Source organism: Poromitra crassiceps (assembly GCF_964638095.1).
Source record: "Poromitra crassiceps genome assembly, chromosome: 12".
NCBI lineage: Eukaryota > Metazoa > Chordata > Actinopteri > Beryciformes > Melamphaidae > Poromitra > Poromitra crassiceps.
The window spans coordinates 1,719,721-1,743,201 of NC_139632.1; the positions used below are offsets into that span (position 1 = coordinate 1,719,721).

At 46.0% G+C, this 23,481-nt stretch overlaps 1 protein-coding gene across 1 annotated transcript in view; it reads right to left on the bottom strand.

Moving 5' to 3' along the window:
- The window catches only part of negr1 (neuronal growth regulator 1), a gene marked incomplete at both ends in the record, with an annotated part of 310,774 nt that overhangs the window by 80,881 nt on the left and 206,412 nt on the right, over positions 1-23,481 (bottom strand). Inside the window, one exon of the mRNA XM_083648303.1 lies at positions 15,597-15,745. Coding sequence (XP_083504429.1) covers positions 15,597-15,745 — 149 coding nt within the window. The remainder of the gene's footprint in view (positions 1-15,596; positions 15,746-23,481) is intronic.

The following is a 23,481-nucleotide window of genomic DNA, read 5'->3' on the forward strand; positions in this document are numbered from 1 at the left end:
GAGTAGGGGCAGATCTAATGTGTTCAGGGAGTTTGTTCCAGTTATGAGAGGCATAGTGGGAGAACGCGGCTTCACCATGTTTTGATTTGGTCCTCGGGACAATTAGTAGACCAGTGCCTGAAGATCTCAGGGATCTGGATGGTTCATAGTGTAGAAGCATTTCAGAGATGTAGTGTGGGCCTGACCCGTTGAGAGATTTGTAAACTATTAGCAGAATTTTAAAGTCTATTCTAAGATTTACTGGCAGCCAATGCAGGGATTTGAGAACTGGTGTAATGTGTTCAGCTTTCTTGGTTCTTGTTAGAACTCTAGCAGCCGCATTCTGAATGAGCTGTAGTTGTTTAATAGCTTTTTTGGGAAGACCATTGAAAAGACTGTTGCAGTTGTCTAGCCTGCTAGAAATGAAAGCATGAATTAGTTTTTCAAGATCTTGTTTGGACATGTAGCCTCTAATCCTTGCTATATTTTTTAGATGATAGAAGGCAGATTTTCTTATAAGCTTGATGTGGGAGTTGAAATTTAGATCAGAGTCAATAATAATGCCAAGATTTTTTACCTGGTCCTTTGGCTTCAAAGATAGGGATTCGAGGTGAGCAGTAACTTTGAGCCTATCTTTTTTTTTGCCGAAGACAATTATCTCTGTTTTGTCTTTATTAAGTTGGAGAAAATTCTGGCACATCCAATCATTAATTTGCGCAAGGCACTGACACAGTGTCTCTATAGTCATCCGATGAGAGGGCTATGTAGAGTTGGGTGTCATCTGCATAGCTATGATAAGCTATTTTGTTTTTTTGCATAATTAGGCCCAGAGAGAGCATATAAAGGTTAAACAGGACAGGACCTAAAATTGATCCTTGGGGTACCCCACATGTCATTTTGGTTTGGTCAGATGTGTAGTTGCCAATGGAGACAAAGTAGTTCCTGTCTTGCAGATAAGATCTGAACCACTCTAGGACCGTGCCGGAAAGCCCGACCCAGTTTTCCAGTCTGTCCAATAGAATTTCGTGGTCAACCGTATCAAAGGCAGCGCTGAGATCTAGTAACATTAAGATTGAGATTTTACCTGAATCAGTGTTCATTCGGATGTCATTTATAACTCTGATAAGCGCAGTTTCGGTGCTATGATGGGGTCGGAAGCCTGATTGGAAGGGATCTAGGAGATCATTGGAGGATAGAAAGGTATTGAGTTGTTGGTAGACAGTTTTTTCGAGTATTTTGCTAATAAAGGGAAGATTTGATATTGGTCTGTAATTGCTGATTATAGAGGGGTCGAGGCTACACTTCTTTAGCAAGGGCTTAACAACTGCAGTTTTTAGAGATTTTGGAAAAATGCCTGTAAGAAGAGAGGTATTAATTATCTTCAGTATGTCGGTCACAAGGCAACTGTAGACATTTTTTAGAAAGCTTGTTGGCAGGGTGTCTAGGCAACACGATGAGGATTTAAGGCCTCGTATCGTTTCTTCTAGTTTCTTGTGGTCAATGACATTGAACTGAGTCATGTTAATTAAGCACCTATTCTGTGGGTGCGGCGGAGCCACATTTGTTCTTGATGTGGAAATAGTTAGTCTGATATTTATAATTTTATCCCTAAAGAAGGTCGCAAATTCATTGCATTTGACATTGGATAGAAGATCAGGGGCAATTTGTGGGGGGGGGTTTGTCAGCCTGTCAACAGTGGCAAAAAGAGTGCGAGCGTCATTGGTGTTTTTGCTGATAATGTCGGCGAAGAAGAATTTTCTGGAATTTTTTAGTTCCTGGTTGTAGGAGTGAAGACTATTTTTATAGATGTCGTAATCGATGTGAAGTTTAGTTTTCCGCCATTTGCGCTCGGCTTTCCTACAATCTCTTTTTTTGTTATTTACAGAGGGAGCGTTTCTCCATGGTGCTTTTTTCTTACCGGAGATTAGTTTAGACCTAATGGGAGCTACAGCATCAATAGCCTTTAGGGTTTTAGAATTGAAGTTATCTAGGAAATCGTTGACAGAGGCTGAGGAGAGGGAAGGGGCCAGCGAGAAAGCCTCCATGAACCGTGTGCTAGTGCTCTCGTTGATGTGACGCTTTTTGATGGTTTTTGACCGAGTAAGAGCGATAGGGGTGACCTTGAGTTCAAGAAAGATACAGAGATGGTCGGACAGAGCAACATCACTAGCTGAAAGAAACGATGACTCAAAGCCCTTGGTGATAAATAAGTCTAGGGTATGGCCTCGATTGTGAGTGGGCCCAGAGACATGTTGTAACAGGTCAAAAGTGTCAAGGAGGTTATTCAATTCTTTGGCATTATTATCATTGGGGTTGTCAATATGAATATTAAAATCTCCTGCAATAGTTAAACAGTCGTGTTCTATGGAGATTATAGAAAGGAGTTCTGAAAATCCATCAAAAAAACTACTAGAGTACTTAGGTGGTCTGTATATAATCAGTAGTAAAATAGAGGGAGAGCACTTCAGAACAGCGGCCAGATATTCAAACGATGAAAAGTCGCCAAACGATACCGGCTTACATTGAAAAACATCAGAGAAAATAATAGCTGTTTGTGCATACACAAACAGCAGTGTGCAGCTTCTTTGTGCATACACAAACAGCAGTGTGCAGCTTCTTTGTGCATACACAAACAGCAGTGTGCAGCGCTCCTTTGACGATTGCTAACTCTACAGAAATATCTTTTTGTATGGAGCCTCTGGCCTGAGGGTGCAGCACAAACCGCTGAATAATTTAAGTCACCTGTTCATATTTCATCAGAGAATACATTCAAAGGATTTTTTCACCTAGCCTCACGCTAAAAAGAAGTTGAGCGAAACATGTTCCCCAACCCCCTGCTGTTGCTGTCACAAGCGTTGTTATTTTGCTGCATGGCAGGTGGACACGGGGGTGGACAAAATAATAGAAACACATAACGATGCAGTGGGAATATCAAAATAGCGAATATGGAGAAGTCCAGTCGGATCATAAGGGGAAAAGTGAATGGGGTTTTAGAATGGGGATTTTGCTTAAATGCATGGAATAAAGTCTGTGATTAACACACTTTATGAAACTGTGGCCTGTGTGTTCAGCACGATAATCTTCACAAACCAGGACCAATCCATGACTTTTGGAACGTTTTCTGAAAATCGCGTTTAAAAACAACAGCATATTCAGCCATCAAAAGTCATCAAAGTGGTTCCACTGCAACATCATCATCATCAAGCACAAGAGCTTCGTCTCTTGCCATCACCTGTCTGCGCTACAGCCGAAGTTAAAAAGTGGCTCAGCGGTAGAGCTGTCGCCTCACAGCTAGAAGGTCCTGGGTTCGATTCCCGCCTGGGACGCTGTGGGCGCCGAGGTTGTGTCCCCCCCCATATCCTCAGGTGCCCACTGCACAGCTGGGCTATCTCATCAAAAGGGCCCTTCTGTGTGGAGTTTGCATGTTCTTCTCCCCGTGCTCCCCAGGGGTTCCTCCATACATACGTGTGTGTGTGTGTGTGTGTGTGTGTGTGTGTGTGTGTGTGTGTGTGTGTGTGTGTGTGTGTGTGTGTGTGTGTGGCTGGCTGCATGCATGTGTTGGGTTGTCGTGTGACAAATAAAGACGGGTTTGTCCATCTAGTTCTTCTACGGTGGGAACAGTATTCCTTCCATAACGTTAGCTTAGCTGCAAGCCACATTATTGCTGGGATATCAACACCTGTGCTATGGGTTTCAAAGCTGATGGGCTTATTGGAAAGAGCGTGACTCAGAATGCTTAATAAGCTAATCTCATGTTTTGGTCACTCAGAGGCGTTTTGAGCCTCGGCCAACGTGGTGCCAGCAGCAGGCAGCGGGTTTAGCTGACGTAGCTAACAGCTAGCTAGCTAGTTAACATGCTAGCTCATCCTCAGTCAGAATCAAATGGACATGACTTTTTTTTATTTTTTTTTAGTTATTTGACCCGAAAAAGATGAACGGTGTAGCTAGTCGTCATTGTCAGGGCATGACTCAGAAACATATGAAATATCTTAAAAATGACAAAATACAAAGAAAGAACAGCCTCAATCCTCCTTGAAATGCTGTCATACAAGAAATGTGTGTAGCAGGATATTGAACCTTCACGAAGGAGAGCCTCCAGTTCTTTGAGGAACGAAGGTGGTAGAAAGATGCTTCCTCTGAAGGTTGAATGATGATCCAGTGATGGGGAGGCTAACGTGTCTTCATCCTGGGACTCAGCGGTTAGCACTATTGCCTCACAGCAGGAGTTAGCATGTTCTCCCCGTGTTGGTGTGGGTTTCCCCAGGTCTCCTCCCACCACCAAAGACATGTACTGTAGCCTATGCTAGGGTTCATACTCTGGGCAGTGCCCCTGGCCCCAGCGGACCAGAGGACGCATTAGTGCAGCGACCAGGACACAGACCCTTAACACGGCCTCCCACCCACAGACACGGGGGGGGCTTGAACCTGCGACCCTCATGTTGGTAGGCAGGGAATCTACCGCTGCACTATCCGGATGCCCATTTTTTGTTTTTGTTTTGATCCTTCAAACATAAACCCGTCTGGAAAGGATGAAATATGACTCATCAGACCCCATTACATTTTCTATTGTTGCCACATGAAATCATTTTGCAGATTTATCACTAATGCACCTGCACACACACACACACACACACACACACACACACACACACACACACACACACACACAGATAGCCATAGCAAAGATACTGTACACTAGCGAGATGACTCATTACAGGCAGCGCCAATGATATGAAATGGTAAGTCTTCCGGTCTCCTAAATGGGCGTGGTCACCTCTCCCTGTCTGGGAACGTTGACCCCATGCCCCGCCCCCTGACCTCGCAAGCTAGAGGTCATGAGCTCCCAAATCCCAACAAATGTCACTGCCGTAACATGTATGCACAAGCTAATACTTTGGGACGAAAGTTCAACATAGAGACACTGCATGAAATAGGCCACGCCCATCACGGGGGAAATCACTCCGTTCACTCCCATAGACCAGCGTCATTTTCCTTGAATTAAACATAGCTAAAAGCTGTTGGGTGGTGGGGCTGCGCAGACAACAAATGTAAAAAATCACCTGTTAAAGTTTTTTTGTACTCCTGAGCAAAACAAGGAAGCCATTGAGAATTGGCAAGAAGAAAAATGTGGATCTAGCTGTCAAGGAAGTAAGTTGGAGTGTTCAACGTCTGTATATATGATCTTTGTGTGCAACACGTGACTATGCATGTGACATAGGAGAACGCCAGGATTGGAGGGGGGTTTCTGTTTTCCCCTATTTTGGGTGTGGTTTCTGAATGATGACGTGCTCCGCAGTGTCTCTATGTGTACACATGGAGTGAAGGTGTCTCTGTTGAGAGCATAGGTTGAGGCGATGTCTCGTCATAGACGCTGGGTTAGCTGGCTCAGCCTGGCTGGGGGCGGGGTCAGGGTGGGGTAAATCTCCCGTTCTATCCATTCCACAAAGTTAGAATTTAGCTGATAGCCCAGCCCAAGCAGACACGATCAGGGATTCAACCACCGCAGTAAACGCACATCTGAGCAGATGTCTTGTGTTCTGCTCTAGAACCCCCAAACCTGTAGTTTAGAGCCACAGCACCTTCCTTTTGTGGGCGTTTTGTGGGCGTTCCCACACATGCCAACTGTCTCTATATGGCACACCACTCTATACTGCCCACCTGTGGTCAGATTACAGGAGGTCAAGCATGCACAGACTTCAAGCGGCATATAATGATGCCATGAGAATATTGCTCAGGAGACCTAGATGGAGCTCTGCAAGTGAGATGTTTGTCACGGCGGGGGTTAACACCTTCCAGGCACTGTTGAGGAATCTGATGTATAAATGTATCTGTCGACTGAATGTCTCACAGAATGTCATTATCTAGCTGTTGGTAAAACCCTGCTGTAGTGATGTCAGATATCAGTCACCTCTGTGGAGACACTGGTATATGTCGCTCTTATGAACACTGCTCTATTTATTTGACTATTGCTTTTTCCCTACTGTCTGTAGGGATTATTTTTAGTGTTGTATGTTTATTTTTATATGGACCATGAGTCTGGAATCAAGTTTTGATTGATTGATTGATTGATCTATTGATTGATATAAACACAACACACTGCCTTCTTAGCTCAATCGAGATGTAAATGAGATATCCGCTGGGGGGGAAATCTGATATTATTTTTTCCAACCAGGTAGCTTTAGCTAATCGCTAGTTCGCTACCTGCTAACGTTAGCTCTTTTGACAAATCTCAGACAGGTCTTGAACAAAGTACATTTTCTCCTGATCTGTCTGTGTGAAAAATGCCATTTTAGCCTGAGAATGTTCAGAAGATATGTGGCTTGTGGAAACTGGGCCCAATATTGACTTTGATGACTATGGGGGGAAAGAATCAGTCATAATCTGTGTTCACGTTCACTTCCACCATCGACTCCAATAGACTCAGGACCTGCCTAGTAAGACTCAGGACCTGCCTAGTAAGACTCAGGACCTGCCTAGTAAGACTCAGGACCTGCCTAGTAAGGGGCGTGGCAGTGGACACAGATACAGGAACTGGACTGGAGTTGAGCCGTCTCGCTCTGAATAAACAGTCTCTGGATAAACAGTCTCTGGCCACAGATTCAATTAAACATAAAGAAAACTGATCAGGAAGAAAGAAACAACCACACAACTTCTCGATGTCTATCTGGGCACCCGGTCGCAGACCTGGGCTTATCTTCGGCTATTCATGTCCTTCAGTCCAAGATGCAAGGAAACTGCATCCGTGATGGAAACGGTGGTGAGGATACAACCTCCACTCACATCCACAACACACTGAGGATACAACCTCCACTCACATCCACAACACACTGAGGATACAACCTCCACTCACATCCACAACACACTGAGGATACAACCTCCACTCACATCCACAACACACTGAGGATACAACCTCCACTCACATCCACAACACACTGAGGATACAACCTCCACTCACATCCACAACACACTGAGGATACAACCTCCACTCACATCCACAACACACTGAGGATACAACCTCCACTCACATCCACAACACACTGAGGATACAACCTCCACTCACATCCACAACACACTGAGGATACAACCTGCACTCACATCCACAACACACTGAGGATACAACCTCCACTCACATCCACAACACACTGAGGATACAACCTCCACTCACATCCACAACACACTGAGGATACAACCTCCACTCACATCCACAACACACTGAGGATACAACCTGCACTCACATCCACAACACACTGAGGATACAACCTCCACTCACATCCACAACACACTGAGGATACAACCTCCACTCACATCCACAACACACTGAGGATACAACCTGCACTCACATCCACAACACACTGAGGATACAACCTCCACTCACATCCACAACACACTGAGGATACAACCTCCACTCACATCCACAACACACTGAGGATACAACCTGCACTCACATCCACAACACACTGAGGATACAACCTCCACTCACATCCACAACACACTGAGGATACAACCTCCACTCACATCCACAACACACTGAGGATACAACCTCCACTCACATCCACAACACACTGAGGATACAACCTCCACTCACATCCACAACACACTGAGGATACAACCTGCACTCACATCCACAACACACTGAGGATACAACCTCCACTCACATCCACAACACACTGAGGATACAACCTCCACTCACATCCACAACACACTGAGGATACAACCTGCACTCACATCCACAACACACTGAGGATACAACCTCCACTCACATCCACAACACACTGAGGATACAACCTCCACTCACATCCACAACACACTGAGGATACAACCTGCACTCACATCCACAACACACTGAGGATACAACCTCCACTCACATCCACAACACACTGAGGATACAACCTCCACTCACATCCACAACACACTGAGGATACAACCTCCACTCACATCCACAACACACTGAGGATACAACCTGCACTCACATCCACAACACACTGAGGATACAACCTCCACTCACATCCACAACACACTGAGGATACAACCTCCACTCACATCCACAACACACTGAGGATACAACCTGCACTCACATCCACAACACACTGAGGATACAACCTCCACTCACATCCACAACACACTGAGGATACAACCTCCACTCACATCCACAACACACTGAGGATACAACCTCCACTCACATCCACAACACACTGAGGATACAACCTCCACTCACATCCACAACACACTGAGGATACAACCTGCACTCACATCCACAACACACTGAGGATACAACCTGCACTCACATCCACAACACACTGAGGATACAACCTCCACTCACATCCACAACACACTGAGGATACAACCTCCACTCACATCCACAACACACTGAGGATACAACCTCCACTCACATCCACAACACACTGAGGATACAACCTCCACTCACATCCACAACACACTGAGGATACAACCTCCACTCACATCCACAACACACTGAGGATACAACCTCCACTCACATCCACAACACACTGAGGATACAACCTGCACTCACATCCACAACACACTGAGGATACAACCTCCACTCACATCCACAACACACTGAGGATACAACCTCCACTCACATCCACAACACACTGAGGATACAACCTGCACTCACATCCACAACACACTGAGGATACAACCTCCACTCACATCCACAACACACTGAGGATACAACCTCCACTCACATCCACAACACACTGAGGATACAACCTCCACTCACATCCACAACACACTGAGGATACAACCTCCACTCACATCCACAACACACTGAGGATACAACCTGCACTCACATCCACAACACACTGAGGATACAACCTCCACTCACATCCACAACACACTGAGGATACAACCTCCACTCACATCCACAACACACTGAGGATACAACCTGCACTCACATCCACAACACACTGAGGATACAACCTCCACTCACATCCACAACACACTGAGGATACAACCTCCACTCACATCCACAACACACTGAGGATACAACCTGCACTCACATCCACAACACACTGAGGATACAACCTCCACTCACATCCACAACACACTGAGGATACAACCTCCACTCACATCCACAACACACTGAGGATACAACCTCCACTCACATCCACAACACACTGAGGATACAACCTGCACTCACATCCACAACACACTGAGGATACAACCTCCACTCACATCCACAACACACTGAGGATACAACCTCCACTCACATCCACAACACACTGAGGATACAACCTGCACTCACATCCACAACACACTGAGGATACAACCTCCACTCACATCCACAACACACTGAGGATACAACCTCCACTCACATCCACAACACACTGAGGATACAACCTCCACTCACATCCACAACACACTGAGGATACAACCTCCACTCACATCCACAACACACTGAGGATACAACCTGCACTCACATCCACAACACACTGAGGATACAACCTGCACTCACATCCACAACACACTGAGGATACAACCTCCACTCACATCCACAACACACTGAGGATACAACCTCCACTCACATCCACAACACACTGAGGATACAACCTCCACTCACATCCACAACACACTGAGGATACAACCTCCACTCACATCCACAACACACTGAGGATACAACCTCCACTCACATCCACAACACACTGAGGATACAACCTCCACTCACATCCACAACACACTGAGGATACAACCTGCACTCACATCCACAACACACTGAGGATACAACCTCCACTCACATCCACAACACACTGAGGATACAACCTCCACTCACATCCACAACACACTGAGGATACAACCTCCACTCACATCCACAACACACTGAGGATACAACCTCCACTCACATCCACAACACACTGAGGATACAACCTCCACTCACATCCACAACACACTGAGGATACAACCTCCACTCACATCCACAACACACTGAGGATACAACCTCCACTCACATCCACAACACACTGAGGATACAACCTCCACTCACATCCACAACACACTGAGGATACAACCTCCACTCACATCCACAACACACTGAGGATACAACCTCCACTCACATCCACAACACACTGAGGATACAACCTCCACTCACATCCACAACACACTGAGGATACAACCTCCACTCACATCCACAACACACTGAGGATACAACCTCCACTCACATCCACAACACACTGAGGATACAACCTCCACTCACATCCACAACACACTGAGGATACAACCTCCACTCACATCCACAACACACTGAGGATACAACCTCCACTCACATCCACAACACACTGAGGATACAACCTCCACTCACATCCACAACACACTGAGGATACAACCTCCACTCACATCCACAACACACTGAGGATACAACCTCCACTCACATCCACAACACACTGAGGATACAACCTCCACTCACATCCACAACACACTGAGGATACAACCTCCACTCACATCCACAACACACTGAGGATACAACCTCCACTCACATCCACAACACACTGAGGATACAACCTCCACTCACATCCACAACACACTGAGGATACAACCTCCACTCACATCCACAACACACTGAGGATACAACCTCCACTCACATCCACAACACACTGAGGATACAACCTCCACTCACATCCACAACACACTGAGGATACAACCTCCACTCACATCCACAACACACTGAGGATACAACCTCCACTCACATCCACAACACACTGAGGATACAACCTCCACTCACATCCACAACACACTGAGGATACAACCTCCACTCACATCCACAACACACTGAGGATACAACCTCCACTCACATCCACAACACACTGAGGATACAACCTCCACTCACATCCACAACACACTGAGGATACAACCTCCACTCACATCCACAACACACTGAGGATACAACCTCCACTCACATCCACAACACACTGAGGATACAACCTCCACTCACATCCACAACACACTGAGGATACAACCTCCACTCACATCCACAACACACTGAGGATACAACCTCCACTCACATCCACAACACACTGAGGATACAACCTGCACTCACATCCACAACACACTGAGGATACAACCTCCACTCACATCCACAACACACTGAGGATACAACCTCCACTCACATCCACAACACACTGAGGATACAACCTCCACTCACATCCACAACACACTGAGGATACAACCTCCACTCACATCCACAACACACTGAGGATACAACCTCCACTCACATCCACAACACACTGAGGATACAACCTGCACTCACATCCACAACACACTGAGGATACAACCTCCACTCACATCCACAACACACTGAGGATACAACCTCCACTCACATCCACAACACACTGAGGATACAACCTCCACTCACATCCACAACACACTGAGGATACAACCTCCACTCACATCCACAACACACTGAGGATACAACCTCCACTCACATCCACAACACACTGAGGATACAACCTCCACTCACATCCACAACACACTGAGGATACAACCTCCACTCACATCCACAACACACTGAGGATACAACCTGCACTCACATCCACAACACACTGAGGATACAACCTCCACTCACATCCACAACACACTGAGGATACAACCTCCACTCACATCCACAACACACTGAGGATACAACCTCCACTCACATCCACAACACACTGAGGATACAACCTCCACTCACATCCACAACACACTGAGGATACAACCTCCACTCACATCCACAACACACTGAGGATACAACCTCCACTCACATCCACAACACACTGAGGATACAACCTCCACTCACATCCACAACACACTGAGGATACAACCTGCACTCACATCCACAACACACTGAGGATACAACCCTCCACTCACATCCACAAACACACTGAGGATACAACCTCCACTCACATCCACAACACACTGAGGATACAACCTCCACTCACATCCACAACACACTGAGGATACAACCTCCACTCACATCCACAACACACTGAGGATACAACCTCCACTCACATCCACAACACACTGAGGATACAACCTCCACTCACATCCACAACACACTGAGGATACAACCTCCACTCACATCCACAACACACTGAGGATACAACCTCCACTCACATCCACAACACACTGAGGATACAACCTCCACTCACATCCACAACACACTGAGGATACAACCTGCACTCACATCCACAACACACTGAGGATACAACCTCCACTCACATCCACAACACACTGAGGATACAACCTCCACTCACATCCACAACACACTGAGGATACAACCTCCACTCACATCCACAACACACTGAGGATACAACCTCCACTCACATCCACAACACACTGAGGATACAACCTCCACTCACATCCACAACACACTGAGGATACAACCTCCACTCACATCCACAACACACTGAGGATACAACCTCCACTCACATCCACAACACACTGAGGATACAACCTCCACTCACATCCACAACACACTGAGGATACAACCTCCACTCACATCCACAACACACTGAGGATACAACCTCCACTCACATCCACAACACACTGAGGATACAACCTCCACTCACATCCACAACACACTGAGGATACAACCTCCACTCACATCCACAACACACTGAGGATACAACCTCCACTCACATCCACAACACACTGAGGATACAACCTCCACTCACATCCACAACACACTGAGGATACAACCTCCACTCACATCCACAACACACTGAGGATACAACCTCCACTCACATCCACAACACACTGAGGATACAACCTCCACTCACATCCACAACACACTGAGGATACAACCTCCACTCACATCCACAACACACTGAGGATACAACCTCCACTCACATCCACAACACACTGAGGATACAACCTCCACTCACATCCACAACACACTGAGGATACAACCTCCACTCACATCCACAACACACTGAGGATACAACCTCCACTCACATCCACAACACACTGAGGATACAACCTCCACTCACATCCACAACACACTGAGGATACAACCTGCCACTCACATCCACAACACACTGAGGATACAACCTCCACTCACATCCACAACACACTGAGGATACAACCTCCACTCACATCCACAACACACTGAGGATACAACCTCCACTCACATCCACAACACACTGAGGATACAACCTCCACTCACATCCACAACACACTGAGGATACAACCTCCACTCACATCCACAACACACTGAGGATACAACCTCCACTCACATCCACAACACACTGAGGATACAACCTCCACTCACATCCACAACACACTGAGGATACAACCTGCACTCACATCCACAACACACTGAGGATACAACCTGCCACTCACATCCACAACACACTGAGGATACAACCTGCACTCACATCCACAACACACTGAGGATACAACCTGCACTCACATCCACAACACACTGAGGATACAACCTGCACTCACATCCACAACACACTGAGGATACAACCTCCACTCACATCCACAACACACTGAGGATACAACCTCCACTCACATCCACAACACACTGAGGATACAACCTCCACTCACATCCACAACACACTGAGGATACAACCTCCACTCACATCCACAACACACTGAGGATACAACCTCCACTCACATCCACAACACACTGAGGATACAACCTCCACTCACATCCACAACACACTGAGGATACAACCTCCACTCACATCCACAACACACTGAGGATACAACCTCCACTCACATCCACAACACACTGATGATACAACCTGCACTCACATCCACAACACACTGAGGATACAACCTCCACTCACATCCACAACACACTGAGGATACAACCTGCACTCACATCCACAACACACTGAGGATACAACCTCCACTCACATCCACAACACACTGAGGATACAACCTCCACTCACATCCACAACACACTGAGGATACAACCTCCACTCACATCCACAACACACTGAGGATACAACCTCCACTCACATCCACAACACACTGAGGATACAACCTCCACTCACATCCACAACACACTGAGGATACAACCTCCACTCACATCCACAAGGTGCTGAGGATACAACCTCCACTCACATCCACAACACACTGAGGATACAACCTCCACTCACATCCACAAGGTGCTGAGGATACAACCTCCACTCACATCCACAACACACTGAGGATACAACCTCCACTCACATCCACAACACACTGAGGATACAACCTCCACTCACATCCACAACACACTGAGGATACAACCTCCACTCACATCCACAACACACTGAGGATACAACCTCCACTCACATCCACAACACACTGAGGATACAACCTCCACTCACATCCACAACACACTGAGGATACAACCTCCACTCACATCCACAACACACTGAGGATACAACCTCCACTCACATCCACAACACACTGAGGATACAACCTCCACTCACATCCACAACACACTGAGGATACAACCTCCACTCACATCCACAACACACTGAGGATACAACCTCCACTCACATCCACAACACACTGAGGATACAACCTCCACTCACATCCACAACACACTGAGGATACAACCTCCACTCACATCCACAACACACTGAGGATACAACCTCCACTCACATCCACAACACACTGAGGATACAACCTCCACTCACATCCACAACACACTGAGGATACAACCTCCACTCACATCCACAACACACTGAGGATACAACCTCCACTCACATCCACAACACACTGAGGATACAACCTCCACTCACATCCACAACACACTGAGGATACAACCTCCACTCACATCCACAACACACTGAGGATACAACCTCCACTCACATCCACAACACACTGAGGATACAACCTCCACTCACATCCACAACACACTGAGGATACAACCTCCACTCACATCCACAACACACTGAGGATACAACCTCCACTCACATCCACAACACACTGAGGATACAACCTGCACTCACATCCACAACACACTGAGGATACAACCTCCACTCACATCCACAACACACTGAGGATACAACCTCCACTCACATCCACAACACACTGAGGATACAACCTCCACTCACATCCACAACACACTGAGGATACAACCTCCACTCACATCCACAACACACTGAGGATACAACCTCCACTCACATCCACAACACACTGAGGATACAACCTCCACTCACATCCACAACACACTGAGGATACAACCTCCACTCACATCCACAACACACAAGCCCTGTTTGAAACCGCTCCCTATTACAGAAGTAGTGGACTATATAGTGTGTTCGCCATTTTTTTCCTAGTGTCCGAATTCTCAGCTGGTAATTTGTTTCACTATATAGTCCACTGTAAAATACCCACAATGCACTGCCATTTCTAGTGAACAGCGAATGTACCCTACATCTTCTCCCATATACCACAATGCAATGCAGTCGTGTTTACCAAAGGAGGAGAAGAGTGAGCTAGTGTCCGAACCTCGTTTGATCGTTCCCCATAGTTCACTATGATAAACACTACATAGGGAGTAGTGACTGAGTGAGTGAGTGAGTGAGTGAGTGAGTGAGTGAAGCATTGTGAAAAGGGCTCTCTGGCGCCCTCTGAGCCCTCACCCTCACAGTCACAGCCACAGCAGCGGTACGGTGGTAACTTACGGATGAGCGGCACGCTGGCGTTGGCCGTGCCCAGCCTGTTGGTGACGACACACGTGTAGTTCCCGTAACGATCCTCTGTCATGTTGGTGAACGTCACCACTGATCTGGAGCTGAGGTTCTTGATGTCGATGCCTTGACCCTTGATAATCCTGAAAGCACAGCAACAATCACAACCAAATAAAAAGCCTGGAACACCTCGACCGCACTGCAGAGAACTAGTGACAACGAAGGCAGACTGTTAGCTCACCCCAACGTCGCCTTGTTCAGAGGCAAAACACACACACACACACACACACGGCAGAGAATACAGCCGACAGTCAGCTGTGTCTGTCCTGCGCCTGTGTGAGACCTACTGTAGGACTGTGGATATACAAACCAGATACATGGAATAAAGCAGCGTTTGTCTACCATTTTGCTCATCACTTAAACGGTTTCCTGATATAGCTTATATCCTATAGGTTGACTGTACTTTCTTATTCTAAACATGTCTTGTACTGTATACAATCACCCTGCCTGAGTATTGTTTTGTTTAGTTTTGTTTCAGGACCCAGGAAGACTAGAGGTACAGTAGATCCCTGTGATTCTAATATGGATCCTTAGATCAACTCAACTAAACTTAGAGAATAAGGGCCCTATCGTCGTCCAGCACTATCTGCTTTTTGTGCTTGCGGGCTGGTTTGCGCGCTGTAACAGCATGTCTATGCTATCGTCGGACGAGCACAGACGGCCATTTTGCGCTCCGACCACGATAGCAGCCACTTTTGCGGTGGTTTTTCTGCCTCGGCGGCACAGCTGTGGGTGTGTGGTATGCTAAAGCAGCTGTGGGTGTGTGGTATGCTAAACCAGCTGTGGGTGTGTGGTATGCTAAACCAGCTGTGGGTGTGTCATATGCTAAACCAGCTGTGGGTGTGTCATATGCTAAACCAGCTGTGGGTGTGTCATATGCTAAACCAGCTGTGGGTGTGTCATATGCTAAACCAGCTGTGGGTGTGTCATATGCTAAACCAGCTGTGGGTGTGTCGTATGCTAAACCAGCTGTGGGTGTGTCATATGCTAAACCAGCTGTGGGTGTGTCATATGCTAAACCAGCTGTGGGTGTGTCATATGCTAAAGCAGCTGTGGGTGTGTGGTATGCTAAACCAGCTGTGGGTGTGTGGTATGCTAAAGCAGCTGTGGGTGTGTGGTATGCTAAAGCAGCTGTGGGTGTGTGGTATGCTAAAGCAGCTGTGGGTGTGTGGTATGCTAAACCAGCTGTGGGTGTGTGGTATGCTAAACCAGCTGTGGGTGTGTGGTATGCTAAACCAGCTGTGGGTGTGTGGTATGCTAAACCAGCTGTGGGTGTGTCATATGCTAAACCAGCTGTGGGTGTGTCATATGCTAAACCAGCTGTGGGTGTGTCATATGCTAAACCAGCTGTGGGTGTGTGGTATCCCAGAGCCGTATAATAGAAGAGTTCCGACATCTCCATTCACTCCAATGGACCAGTTTTTTTCCAGGAAGTAGAAAGTGGAACTCTTCAGTAAAAAAAGCAGCACTCTCGAGTTGCATCAAAATAGACAGTGTTGTACTTTGAAAGGGTTTTTCATCCCTTGAAATGAATCAAATTGTACATTATCGGCTTTATTTTAGCATGCAAAAGTAGCGCGAGACCCATTCCTGGCTGTTCATTGGCTAATGATTCTTGCATTTTGGTCCTCCGCTGACGCCACTCTCTTACTAGAGGACACTAGGTGTGTGGTATGCTAAAGCAGCTGTGGGTGTGTGGTATGCTAAAGCAGCTGTGGGTGTGTCATATGCTAAACCAGCTGTGGGTGTGTGGTATGCTAAACCAGCTGTGGGTGTGTGGTATGCTAAAGAAGCTGTGGGTGTGTGGTATGCTAAAGCAGCTGTGGGTGTGTGGTATGCTAAAGCAGCTGTGGGTGTGTGGTATGCTAAACCAGCTGTGGGTGTGTGGTATGCTAAAGCAGCTGTGGGTGTGTGGTATGCTAAAGCAGCTGTGGGTGTGTGGTATGCTAAAGCAGCTGTGGGTGTGTCGTATGCTAAAGCAGCTGTGGGTGTGTGGTATGCTAAAGCAGCTGTGGGTGTGTGGTATGCTAAAGCAGCTGTGGGTGTGTGGTATGCTAAACCAGCTGTGGGTGTGTCATATGCTAAACCAGCTGTGGGTGTGGCATATGCTAAACCAGCTGTGGGTGTGTCATATGCTAAACCAGCTGTGGGTGTGTCATATGCTAAACCAGCTGTGGGTGTGTCATATGCTAAACCAGCTGTGGGTGTGTGGTATGCTAAACCAGCTGTGGGTGTGTGGTATGCTAAAGAAGCTGTGGGTGTGTGGTATGCTAAAGCAGCTGTGGGTGTGTGGTATGCTAAAGCAGCTGTGGGTGTGTGGTATGCTAAAGCAGCTGTGGGTGTGTGGTATGCTAAAGCAGCTGTGGGTGTGTGGTATGCTAAAGCAGCTGTGGGTGTGTGGTATGCTAAAGCAGCTGTGGGTGTGTGGTATGCTAAAGCAGCTGTGGGTGTGTGGTATGCTAAAGCAGCTGTGGGTGTGTCATAAACCAGGCGTGGCTACGCTAAATCCTCACGTTTGCTGCCGTCTCTACAGTATGCGTGCAACTCTTAAGACCTCTGAAAAGTAGGTTTTAGCGCAAAAATACCCCGCTGTGCTCGAGCGCACCATTACTCTCCATGCTGCGCAGCGCTGTGCAGGTGGAAATCCTTGGATACGTCGTTACGCACGGATGTCGCATAAAATAGAAACACCACGACATCAAATTCTGCTGCTAAAATTGTGGATCACATGTAGAGTGCTACAAACGTGCTGATATCATTTTTCTACCCCCTCTCTCTCCCCCCAAAACCGTGCATGTACACACACACACACACACACACACACACACACACACACACACACACACACACACACACACACACACACACACACACCAGTAGCCTATTCAGGTGTTGGTTGCATGCTCAAATCACATGTTAATCAAATACGAGCTGAGGGACAGCGGCGCGTCTCCTCTCTCTCTCCCTCGCCCTCGATGAAAGTGTGAAGAACGTAGGCTGCTATAGTGCACAAATCTCTCTCTCACTCGCTCTCCAAATCCCTCTCTTTCTATTGGCTTCACTCATCATCATCAAAGGACAACTATTATAATAATTAACAAATCAAAAATGCCCCAAACATTATGGTGAGATTGGTAGATGCCAATCTATAATGACCACTGCTTTGGATATGTCCGTATGCGCGCGGACAACCAGCAGCTCTCATAGGGCATTGGAGATATGACACAGCGACACGTCGTCGTGAAGACATCCGTGTGTTGGACTCACCGACGGGGACGTGTCAGGGATTGAAAGCTTTCCTTTCTGACTCACACCCACAGTGTCAAGGAGGAAGTGAAGGAGTGTGGAAAATGTTTGTCTTCCTTAGTGGACCTCCACGGCATGCAACACTACTTCATCAGCCTCTTCAATAGACCTATTTATCCCTGGTCTGACGTGCCTGCCTGGAGAGATGGCTTCAAGGACTGTGGAGAGCAGAGTGACCCAGAGGTGAGTGTGGACCAGCTGGGCACCTCTCCACGTGACGTGGTGTTCATGGTTCTGTTCCAGCTGCAGGGGCATCGCTATCAATTCTATTCCCAACTGTGCCCCACATCTGTGGCGTGAAATAGCCCGATGCTTAATTGTTTGTTTGGTTGGTTGTGGATGGTCTTTAACAGTCTGTAGAGGTGACAGTACGCAGTGTAGGACCATATGCCGCCCATGGAGTTGTTATTATTATTAGGGTTGTCAGGATACTAGAATTAGAGGGGAAGGCAAGATATCAAGAGGCATAAAAATAGATTAAGACAGAAGGAAGGACAGACGCGTGCTTCTCCATAATCTAGGCCTGAAAAAATTAATTAAAAAACGTTGACCTTACACAGCCCTGCTCTAGTCATCAGCCTATCAGAACACAGCAGATTATCCCTGCTCTAGTCATCAGCCTATCAGAACACAGCCCTTACACAGCCCTGCTCTAGTCATCAGCCTATCAGAACACAGCCCTTACACAGCCCTGCTCTAGTCATCAGAGTATCAGAACACAGCCAATTACCCCTTCTCTAGTCATCAGCCTATCAGAAGACAGCCAATTACCCCTGCTCTAGTCATCAGCCTATCAGAACACAGCCAATTACCCCTGCTCTAGTCATCAGCCTATCAGAACACAGCAGATTACCCCTGCTCCAGAGCCGTATAATAGAAGAGTTCCGACTTCTCCATTCATCCAATGGACCAGTTTTTTTCCAGGAAGTAGAAAGTGGAACTCTTCAGTAAAAAAAGCAGCACTGTCGAGTTGCATCAAAATAGACAGTGTTGTACTTTGAAAGGGTTTTTCATCCCTTGAAATTAATCAAATTGTACATTATCGGCTTTATTTTAGCATGCAAAAGTAGCGCGAGACCCATTCCTGGCTGTTCATTGGCTAATGATTCTTGCATTTTGGTCCTCCGCTGACGCCACTCTCTTACTAGAGGACACTAGGGCTGTCACTTTTCATTCGAAATTCGAATGCAACTTCGAATGTGGGGGAAGGGGTTCGTTTTCGAAATGTAATTTGAATGTTCGAATTTTTATTTAATTTTTTTATTATTAATTAATTTTTTTTTTTTTTTTTTTTTTTTTTTTTTAATTAACCAAAATTAACCAACTGCTGCTTGCTGGTAATGTTAATCCCATGTCAGAAAAAGTCTCCAGATTTGTCGCGTTAGTCTCTTCTGAGAAAGATTGTCTCCAGGGTCTGAAAAGTTGTCTCGAGTTGGATGCAGCCAAGTTTGTGAGGCAGTGTTGTGACTGTGAGTGTCCAAGCTAACACGTCGGGCTGATGCCCGGTGGGCTGCAGTGGGTTGCACCAGCTGTGCGTAAGTTGAAACGTAAGCTAGTTTGAACGTAAAGTCTCACTAAGTCCGAGTTTACGCACTACTAAAAATATTTGGGTTGCACCAAGTGAAATAGTTACAACGTAGGCATAAGTTAGAACTTAAAATTTACACCTACGTCTTACTAGGTGTAAAGTCCTCCGTAAAATAGCAGTTGGCACGGATTGCAACTTGGCACCGTGGCGCATCATTGTTTTGCGTCCGCAACGCGCTCTCCGTGATAAATTACACCCTTTGATATTTATGACTCACGCTTTTGTTTCCCACAAGCTGCAGCACTGCATACAAATTAAAATAACCGCAACAATTTAGTGAGGCAGGATGGTGGTATAGCCTACAATACTGATGAAGAGCTCACAGATAAACGTTAACAGTAATATGAACCTAAACGAACGTTACTCAATAACGTTCTCATTTGATTAGTGTTGATGAAATATGAAAGCACTAATTTGCGGTGGGCAACATGTCCTGTTTTCACTCCACTTAAACAACCGTAAATAAACACCGTTTCCACCGTGCTTTTCACTGATTGGTCACAGATACTGTACACGTCATTGTCTGCGACACTATTTTGGTTAGTATGGACTTTAGGGTCTACTAGTTAAGATGTACCTTACGTCTCCGTGGTGCAACCAAACAAAGACACAACTTTAGTGTCAAACTAACTAGTTTGAACGTAGCAGTTAGTGTGGACTTTACACCCTAACTTAAGACAGAACTTACGTTCAGCTGGTGCAAGAGGCTGCTGGACTGAAAAAAAAAAAAAAATTTTTTTTTTTTTTTTTTTTTTTTTTTAATTAATCAAAAAACTTCGAATATATTCGAACGAATATTGGGCAATTAAAGTTCGTTCGAATTTTATTTTGGGGAAAAAGTGACAGCCCTAGAGGACACTACCCTGCTCTAGTCATCAGCCTATCAGAACATGTATAATAGATAAATGTATATTTATTACTTTTCACGAATGAATTGTTTGTCACCGGTCGGCTGCATGTGAATGCTCGTCTCTCTGTACTGCCCTGCGTGCGCTCAAAAACCGGAACTCCCCAAATGCGGAGCGTACCACTTGGTAGTTTCTGGAGGGGGGTCAGACCAAGTGTGTGAAGTAACCATGTGTGAAGTGGCAGCGGTGTTTCATTGTTGATTTATTGAAATGTTAGAAGAACGAAATAAGTTGAAAGCAGTGATTATAATCAATTTAATCTAATGTTTTTCTGCAAATAGCATCATTGGGAGGTAGATTCTGGCACTCAATATTAGGGGTGGACAATATATCAAATTTATATCAATATTGTGATATGAGACTATATGGTCTTAGATGTTGGATGGTAATATGGTGATACAGCATACACGTTGTCTTTCCCTGGTTTTAAAGGCTGCATTACACTAAGTGAAGTATAGGCTAGTGACATTTTAAAGTAGAATGTCATAACTCACTCACTTTTTCATGTATGTAAGTCATGGAAATCCATTGGTCAAAATGTGTGTGCACCCTGATAGATGACGCTCTGAGGCCTACCAGTAGGTCACAGCCCAGTGGTTGAGAAACATTAAAATACCTAATTTCCCCTCCAAAATCAGATGGACTCCTCTACAAAATCATCCCAATCATTCTAGAAATATTATTTTCTTTCAAATAGAGCTATTCTGGTAATCTGGTGAAAATCTGTATTTTTTCATATCGCAATATATATCGCATGGGCGGGGAATATCGCAATGTCAGTTTTTTCCAATATCGTGCAGCCCTAGTATGCGTCACTGCACCTTATAAAACACTGTAGCCATCTCTTTCTCTTCAAAGGAAATGTATTCCCTGCCCATTCTGCCTTCTCTTCCGCTCATCAGACTTTAAGTCATATTCTCATAAGCCAAATCTCTGAATCAAGAACTCTTACTTTAACTGATTCTGTATCATTACCCCTGCTCTATTCATCAGCCTATCAGAACACTTCGAGCTTGTTGAAGCAACAGATACACACCAATGATCTGGAGGTACACACAGTAAGTATGTTTGATTTTACATTAAGGCTGCTTTCTCACTGGGAACGATTGCTTTCGTTCCGTTCTGTTCCGCACCCGGGAACGATTGCCCCCCCTCCCATCTCTCCCGCTGGTCAGTTTTCACATTACAACATTTCTTCCGCGAACGGAAACGGAACAGAGTGCACTTGCGTCATCAACTATGCCTGGAGTTTATCCTCGCTCCGTGTGTTGTCTATGTGGTTCGGAACGGTTGGCTTTCACACTCGCAAGTGTTCCGTGCCCGGGCACGCCAAAACGCTCGCCCGACCACCTTTTCAAGTGGATCCTGTCACGGTTAGAGATGCTGCGATCGAGATTTTTCAATTCCGATCCGATTCCGATATTTTAGCCTCAAAACCGATCCGATTCCGATCAAATTTCGATACCCGATTCGATACCGATTTCGATCCGATACCGATACAGCACATATTTAAGCCTCTCTATGCTGTCTGATAGCTAGCAGGCAACAAACATTTTTAGGGTTAGTATGTGTGTGCTTTGGTAATATAGTATGTAAACGATTTAGTTCATCTAATTAATTTGATGTAAAACTAAAACATAACAATCAAATACACACTTCTTTTGTAATGGGTGAACACTGGACACAAATAATTATTGTTTCCTCACACATACACCCCCACTCTGTCTCACACAGGACACACACACACACAGCCCTGTCCCTGTTTCTGTCTCTCACACACACACACAAAGTTTGTGCATACATTTCCACTGCCAGATTGGAGGAGTCTTTTGTCATTTTCTAATGTTACTTCTCTTCAGTGCAATACGTTTTGATAACGACCTGCTGTACAGCGCCGTTCGCTCAGTCAACGAACGTGTCGTTAACGTTAGTTAGAGGAGAAAGATAGCTGGTGTTAGCTAGCTAATTAGCCATGTTAGCTGCCTCAGTCGGTAACGTTAGCCTATAGAGAGTATTT